The sequence below is a fragment of the Salvelinus alpinus genome, chromosome 13 (assembly GCF_045679555.1).
Source record: "Salvelinus alpinus chromosome 13, SLU_Salpinus.1, whole genome shotgun sequence".
In the NCBI taxonomy this organism is placed as follows: Eukaryota; Metazoa; Chordata; class Actinopteri; order Salmoniformes; family Salmonidae; genus Salvelinus; species Salvelinus alpinus.
In genome coordinates this window covers 22444334-22452305 of record NC_092098.1, presented here as the reverse complement: position 1 = coordinate 22452305, position 7972 = coordinate 22444334, and the positions used below count along the sequence as shown (strand labels likewise).

Sequence of the window (7972 nt, the reverse complement as noted above, 5' to 3'; positions counted from 1 at the left end):
TATATATATATATGTATATGTATGTATATTTGTGCATATGTGGCTATGTATGTATGTGTATATATATTTACCAAAAAATATATATGGGGGATTAGAAATTATGCAGACAATTACATTGATGGAAGTTACAATCTATCTGCAATATTAAAGCTGACCTTTAATAATGTAACTTTCAGGACAACTGGGAACTCAAAAACAAGGTAAAATCATGATGTCAGTGATCTCCAGGTGGCAAAGTCAGAGGGCTAGAAAGATGTCGGTTTCCGACTTGAAGATGGAAGTTGGAGTTCCAAGTTCCCAGTTGTATAGATCGAGGCATTATAATGCCTCGATCCATACACATCTCCACCCATACAAAACCTCCCGATTAGAAGGTCTTGTGTAGATTGTATTTTCAACTAGCAACTATCAGGAAATAACACTGATCAAATTTCTTCACACTTGTACAGTCTGCGTTTTATCAGCTGTTGTACAATATGATACAAAACACAGGAAAACAGAATTTTGACTGCATAGGACCTGTAACAAAACATAATTGAGAGCCACTTGCTGTGAATTATTATACATGTTTGTGTTATATCACATTGAATATATCACAGATTTCCCCACTCTGACACCACCCAGGTTGAAAATCTGAAATAATAAGAGTTATATTTTTTGCTTCTATAGGCAACACTTTCCATAGAAATTATAGTTACACCATGGATTATTGTAGATACTTTCGTAACAAGAATATAACTGTACTAAGCCATGTTTGTTAAGAAAGAGCTTCTTCTATCTCTAGGCTACAAGGTATCAATGTATCTCGCTGTCTGCACCAGGTTTGTCTGAGGTCCTATCAGGCCCACTGGTCCAGAGGTATGAACAGCACCCAGTCCAGCCCTGTCGCCTTCTTCATCATCCAGGGCCTGGCCAGTCTGGGGGAGAAGAAGATGGTCCTGTTTATCATCTTCCTGCTGGCCTACACCATCATCCTAGGTGGAAACATCATGATCATCTACCTGGTACTGTACATTGTACACGCACAGCCAGAACCAGATCACAATAACATTAGATAGAGATTATGTTATAAGAGAGACCATGAGGTGTAGTTAGTGTAAGTAATCAAAAGGTTTTGTTCAGGTCCTCTCACTTAGAATTTGCTCTAAGTGCCCGTAGACTACACTATACTCCTCAGGAGTCAGGAGTTTTGTACTCTTGAGATTTATGGCTTGGGCCCAGAGTTTCCCCTGGTCAAGACATGTTGTCAGGAGAAAGTCTCTGCTGGGCCTATCTATGACATCACTGTCTAACCGCTTTCTTTATCTCGTCCTAAAGGTCCGGACTGACCCGAAGCTGGGCTCCCCCATGTACTTCTTCCTCCACAACCTGTCCATCGTGGACATGATTTACACAACGGTCACCATCCCCAACATGTTGTCAGGCTTCCTGACTGAGGTCAAGACTGTGTCCGTCCCCGGCTGCTTCCTCCAGATGTACTGTTTCATCCACATGTCTGTTACTGGCCGCGCCCTGCTGACCGTTATGGCCTATGACCGCTATGTGGCCATCTGTAATCCTCTCCGCTATGCCGCTGTGATGACCCGCCCCGTCTGCCTGCTACTCATCATTGGGGCGTGGACCTTCGGCGCCATCTGCACCTTCCCAACCACTAGCATGGCATTGCAGCGTTCATACTGTGGACCCAACGTGGTGCGCCACTGCTGGTGCGACCCGTCCTCAGTGAGGCTGCTGGTGTGTGGGGACACTCAGGTGGACAGCATCGTGTCACTGTCTTCTGCTCTCGTAGCGCTGCTCACCACGGGTGTGCTCATCCTCACTTCCTACATCCTCATCGGTGTGAAGATAGCTAAAATGGGCGCCACAGAGCAACTGAAGGCGTTTAGCACCTGTGCCGCCCACCTGACGGTTGTGTCCATTTCTTACAGCTCTGCCTCATTTGTCTACATCTCCTACCGTGTGGGAAACTTCTCTCCAGAGGTGACCCTCCTCTTCATCCTCTTTCTCCCCCTCCTCCTTTCTCTGTTCTATTGACTGTTTAACTCTACCATCAGTCACCTTCAGTCAACACTGTGAATCTTACATTCACCAGTTGAAGAGTTTGACTGATATTTGTGCCATTACTCTGGTTACCCATGTCCTCTCTGATTTGTCATTCACTGTTGATGTCTAATGGTACGCAAAAGGCATTCCCACCAGGAGATGGCACTGTTGTATTAATTGTGTGTAACATACTGATGCTCTTCAGTCATTGTAGATTTGTGTCATGGTGGCAGTACTGTGAGAATCCTAATAACAAAGTTGGGGTCTAATTCCATCTAATTCCATTTTCAGTCAACTAAGAAAGTATACGAAATTCCAATTGTAATTCCATTTTCCTAATTGAAAAGCATTGAGGATAATTGGAATTTCAGAGTACTTCCTGAATTGATTGGAATTTAAATGGAATCCAACCATCCAACCATAAGATTATTAATCTTATGTATATGTTTATGGTTGAATATGATCAAGGTCATACTGTTAATAACGTTGTGATAAGGTTAGATAACGTTGTGTTGATGTTGTTAGTGCGTATCATTGTTGTTTAATAATGTGTAACTTTTTGTTTATTATATTGTGGTTGTGGGTATCATTGTTGCATTGCGGTTGTCTTAATGTTGTATTCATGTTGTGTTATTGTTGTAGGTGCGTATCATCGTGTCGGTGCTGTACTCGGCTCTGACTCCTTTCCTGAACCCGATGATCTACAGCCTGAGGAACAAGGAGCTGAGAGCGGCCATCAAGAGGGCCTTCTGCCGACACAGAGACGTCTCACCGCGGGGCCGCAAAACACTCAACACACTGTCTTGACAGCAAAACATTCAATACAATCTCCTTTAAAATAGTTTAGTATGGGCTAAAAAGTGTGATAATTTTCAGAGATTCCAAAATAATGCCAAGTCACTGTTTCCAATTATTGTTTGTTCTTTGGAAGGCAGAAGAGCTAAATGTTTCATTATCATGCACTTATAAACGAAACCGAACAATAACAGTGTTTACCATTTGGTTCATGGTGTAGGTTACACAACTGTATACAACTGTTTAATAGTTTTAAGTTTATTGATAAGAACCACAAAAATGAAATAACAACTATACAGTCCTGTTCAATCGCATTGTACAACTACCAGATACAGTACTAAATGGTATGCGATTATACTTGTTTTTAATCAATACCAAAGAAACAACAGTAATTGTTAGGTGATTATTGTGTAATTACAATCTCGTAATATAATTTCTAAATATCAGGGAAATAGCACACTGTCAAATAAAGTGTACCAACAGATTTTGGTTTTGTGCCTCTGCCTTCTCTGTAAGCGTCGCACAATAAAATATTCTATGATGGTTTGCATGTGGAAATTAAATCTATAAATGATTAATGGAACACCCCCCAAAACGTTGCACCACCTAAAATAAATGTCAGTTTGAAAACATACAGTAGTGTTCTTCCTAGTTATGTATTTTACAGTAGATTTGCATTATGCCAGGAATTAAGATTTTTTTTCCATCAGTACTAACCCAAACCGGGGCAGCTGTATGTTTTAATTGTTACAACAGGCTTTGAATATGCATACCATCAATGAAATAATGTCTCTCAGCTAATGTTAGGGTCCAATTCAACAGAACCCTTACAGGTCCCTCAGGTGGTGGTTGAGAAGAAACTCCACCCTTGTTTTATGAACGCCACACACATACACTGCAGTTCTCATTATATTATATATTATTTATTTTCCCATCAAATTTAACACAAAATCCTGCGTCTACCTTGGCTCTTTGAACACCCTAAATATCCTCTGTTTAATCTCTTTAGTCTGTAAACCATATATTATGTGGTTGACACAGGTAGGGACCACACTACCCAGCACACTATTCAGTTTGCGCAGGTCTGCATAGGCTAGGAAGCGATGGAGGATGATAATGGTAAACCCACATCCCAGCACAATATGGTAGACCAGTAAGCGTGTGCTACAGGTTGTCAGGACCTTGCTGTTTAAAGAGCTGTTCTACTACTCAGACAAACAATGGCAATCTTCAGATAGGCGAGACTGATGCTGCCTATGGACGAGACAAACAGCATAACAGTAAATGTTAAGACATATATGTTATTTATAAACCCGGTCTCGCAGGAGAGCTTGAAAAAGGAGGCACTGTCGCAGTACGGGTTAAATGTGTTAGACCTACAGCGTGATAGGCGGATATGATGCCCAGCAGAATCCCCACTAAGACTATGGCCACCCCCCAGGCAGACACTGACAACCTGATTACCATTTTGCTGTTCATGATGGTAGCGTACGGCAGGGGGTTGCAGATGGCCACATACCTGTCAAAGGCAATGATCATGAGAACGGTGTGTGATGTCGTAGCATAAACATGAGCACAGAAAGCCTGAATGACACAATCTATGTAGGTGATATATCGCTCAGGAGCTGCGGTCAAAATGTCCCCTAACAGACGAGGTATCATCGCTGTAGCCCCGACTATGTTATTAAGAGACAAGTTTCAGAAAAGGATGTACATGAGATGATGCAGGCTCCTCTCCATGGAGATCAGTACTATGAGGCTGATGTTGGCCACAAGGTGAAGATGTAGATAATAAGGAAGAGGATTAGGTCAGGGTAGGAGGTCTGTTGAGTGACCTTTAAGTGATTGAAGGGAAGTTCAGGATTTTATAACTTGATAGAAGAACTGTAATCATGATTTGTAATCCATAACCTTATCAGTCCCGAGACCCATCTGACTTTCATTTATCTGCATGTTTATATATTTTTATTATTAAAAAACCTGATAAAAGGAATTTATATGAATGCTGTAAGTACAGAAATTGTTTGCTCAGTGGGAAATAAATATCCAACTAGTCAGTGACAACTGTGTGGAGTTTGTGACAGCAACTATGTGAGTTTATTACAGTATTATAGACACTACGTCCTGGGATTTCCTATGATCTTTCTGTGTTATTTGATTGTTGTTTCCTTAGGTTACTGCTAGAGGGCACCCTTACCCTGTTTTCTAGTTTTCAGGTTACCCTGATTATTACTTATTGGATTTTCCTGTGTTTAATTACCTTCTCTGTTCACCTGGTTGCCTTGTTATTTAGGTTCCTCAGTTGGTCTGTATCTTTGCTTAGGTCTCATGTTTTATTAGTGTGCTCTTGTGCGGTTGCCTTGTTTCTGTTAAGACTAAGTAAAAGTTCTGGATTTATCCTTACCCCTGCTTGCTGTGTTTCTCTGCGCCTGGATTCGAGTTCGTACTAGCATTATTGGTACAGTAGTCCTAAGCCTACAATGGACCCAGCAGAGATTTTTCAGTCATCCGAGGAACACTCTGAATTCTATCATTTATGGTCGGCTCACACCCACCATGGAACTGTGATTGGATGTGCATGTACATGCCTAGTTAAATAAAGGTGAAATAAAAAAATAAAAAACATTGGTCGCAATGAGGCGCGGCTGCAGACATTGTCGGATGATTTTAGAACTCTTGTGTCCGCTCTGCAGACAGGACAGTCGGTAGCAACGGCTGCTGCACCTGTGGCTGTTCCTAATCCTCCTCTCCCTACCAGCTCAGCGTCTTCCTCCCTTTGGGAGCCTCATCTCCCGGCACAGGAGCGCTATGAGGGGCATCCTGGGAGGTGTCGTGGGTTACTGCTCCAATGCTCACTGGCCTTCGAGCTGCTAACAACAACGTTTCCCACCAAGCGTTCCAGAGTGGCATATGTCATCTCCTTGCTCTCAGGACAGGCTCTGGCCTGGGGTACGGCCATATGAGAGAAGCAATCAGACATTTGTTTTAATTGGCAAAGCTTCACCCAGGAGATGAAGAGGGTTTTTGATCACCCCATCAGTGGCAGGAACGCTGCTCAAAGACTCATTATGCTTCGACACGGCAGCCGGAGGGTAGCAGATTACACCATTGACTTTCGGACGCTTGCCGTTGAAAGCGGTTGGATACAGAGGCACTTCACTCAGCCTTTCTGAACGGACTCAGCGAGGTTCTCAAGGATGAACCGGCTTCCCGGGACAACCCGGACACTCTGGATGAGCTTATCATTCTGGCCATCCGGATTGACAACCGGCTTCGGGAACGTCGTCGTGAGAGGACGGAGGGGATCAGAGTTGTTTTGGGTTCCGCTGAGGGAGTCGATTCTTTGTTTGTTCCACTGCCTTATGCTGCGTCTGCTTGTCCTGTACCCCGTCAGAGTCCTCAATTCGGCTCTGGTTCTCCTTCATATACTTCAGAGAGCCAATGCAATTGGGACGCACCAGGTTTCCGCTCTGGAGAGATGGTGCAGGATTAACAAGCAACGTTGTCTTTACTGTGGTCAGTCTGGACATGTCCATGCCTCCTGTCCCAAGCTGACGGGAAATGGGATGACTCGTCAGTAGACGGGAGAATACTGGCGAGTCAAATACAGTCTTCAGCTGCCGACACGGTACGCACCTTGCTTCCTTCCAACCTGTGGTGAGACAATGGGCAGTTGGACATTCCTGCTTTCATAGACTCTGGGGCTACCTGTTTTCTGGATCACACATTAGCTCGCCAACAGGGGCTGCCTCTCACTAAGCTGGAAGTTCAACCCCTTGGGTCTGGGAAGGTGAAGCAACTCACCATGCCTATTCAGCTACGAGTTCTGGATTATCATGTGGAGTTTATCCAGTTACATTTGTTGGACTCTCCTGAGCTTCCCCTGGTTCTTGGACATCCGTGGCTTTCTATCCATAATCCTCAAATTGACTGGCCTTTGGGAAGAGTTCTGTGATAGAATCCTTCATGCCAGTCCACCTGCCAGTAACTCTCTCTACATCTTTCCAGCCCTGCTCGTCTGGAGGCTTCTGATTCTCCTGTTCCCCCGGCTAGGGATGACAAGCCTGATCTTTCCCGCGTACCTCGGGATTACTGGATTCTGGGTCAGGTCTTCAGTAAATGAAGGGCCAGCGAACTGCCTCCTCACAGGTCCTACGATTGTGCCATCGACCTCCTGCACGGCACCACTCCTCTGAGAGGAGTGCTGTATTCTCTCTCAGGTCCAGAGACTGCAGCCATGAACAGTTAAATTAAGGAGGCGCTGGCGGCTGGTTTTATTCGGCTGTCCACTTCACCTGCAGGAGCGAGGTTTTTTCTTTGTTGGAAAGAGGGATGTGGGATTCCGTCCCTGTATCAATTACCGGGGTTTAAATAACATTACCATCAAGAACCGTTACCTTCTTCCTCTTATGTCGTCAGCCTTTGAGAGACTCCAGGGAGCTACATTTTCTTCAAAATTTGATTTACGGAACGCATACAATGTGGTGCGCATCAGACAGGGAGACGAGTGGAAGACAGCGTTCAACACTCCAAATGGACATTATGAGTACCGTGTCATGCCGTTTGGATTTACAAATGCTCCGGCCATTTTCCAGGCCCTGGTTAATGATGTGCTGCGCGACTTACTTCACCAGTTGTGATTGTGTACCTGGATGACATCCTCATCTTCTCCAGGTCCATGGTTGAACACATCCAACATGTTCGCCAGGTTCTTCAAAGACTCCTCTCCTCTCGCTTTTTGCAAATGCATTCGAATGATCTAAAGTTGTGCTGTTGCAACTTTCTGTAAACACACCTTCCAATTCAAAGTGAATGGCAGGCCTGTGTGGCAAATTTCTTGTTGGCATGAAGGCCTACTGTAGCTCTGATTGGCTATGGTGCACCGGTCTGCGTAGACTCCGTTCCTGGACAAGACAGGTTTTATTTACTGCAGTGTCTATTAAATGTCCAAACGCACGGCTGCTTTTAGGTCAAAATGTTGTGGGATCATACCAAGAAAAACCTTTTAAAGTCAAATGGCAAGTCTATGCCACATCCTCAGATTATTCAAGAGTGGGAGGACGATATGAAAAAATGGCCACATATCACCAACGAAGACATCTTTAATTATTTATTCTTGTCTCTCAGTGTGGAT

The 7972-nt window shown here is 44.0% G+C and overlaps 1 protein-coding gene and 1 pseudogene across 1 annotated transcript; one reads left to right on the top strand and one right to left on the bottom strand.

The window, feature by feature from the left end:
* Positions 1–860: 860 nt before the first annotated feature.
* LOC139536677 (olfactory receptor 5J3-like) lies at positions 861–3297 on the top strand. Its single transcript, XM_071337295.1, has 3 exons — positions 861–1004; positions 1318–1980; positions 2686–3297. Exons 1-3 carry the CDS (start codon positions 861–863, stop codon positions 2848–2850), a joined length of 972 nt encoding a protein of 323 aa, XP_071193396.1. The 3' UTR covers positions 2851–3297.
* Positions 3298–3797: 500 nt separating this feature from the next.
* Positions 3798–7537, bottom strand: LOC139536717 (olfactory receptor 13H1-like; annotated as a pseudogene).
* Positions 7538–7972: the final 435 nt, after the last annotated feature.

Excerpts from the sequence above, each read along its gene's own strand:
- LOC139536677 (XM_071337295.1), top strand. The coding sequence starts at position 861 with ATGAACAGCACCCAGTCCAGCCCTGTCGCCTTCTTCATCATCCAGGGC. Across the intron at positions 1,005-1,317 it reads ACATCATGATCATCTACCTG|GTCCGGACTGACCCGAAGCT; the intron begins GTACTGTACATT and ends CTCGTCCTAAAG. Across the intron at positions 1,981-2,685 it reads TGGGAAACTTCTCTCCAGAG|GTGCGTATCATCGTGTCGGT; the intron begins GTGACCCTCCTC and ends TTATTGTTGTAG.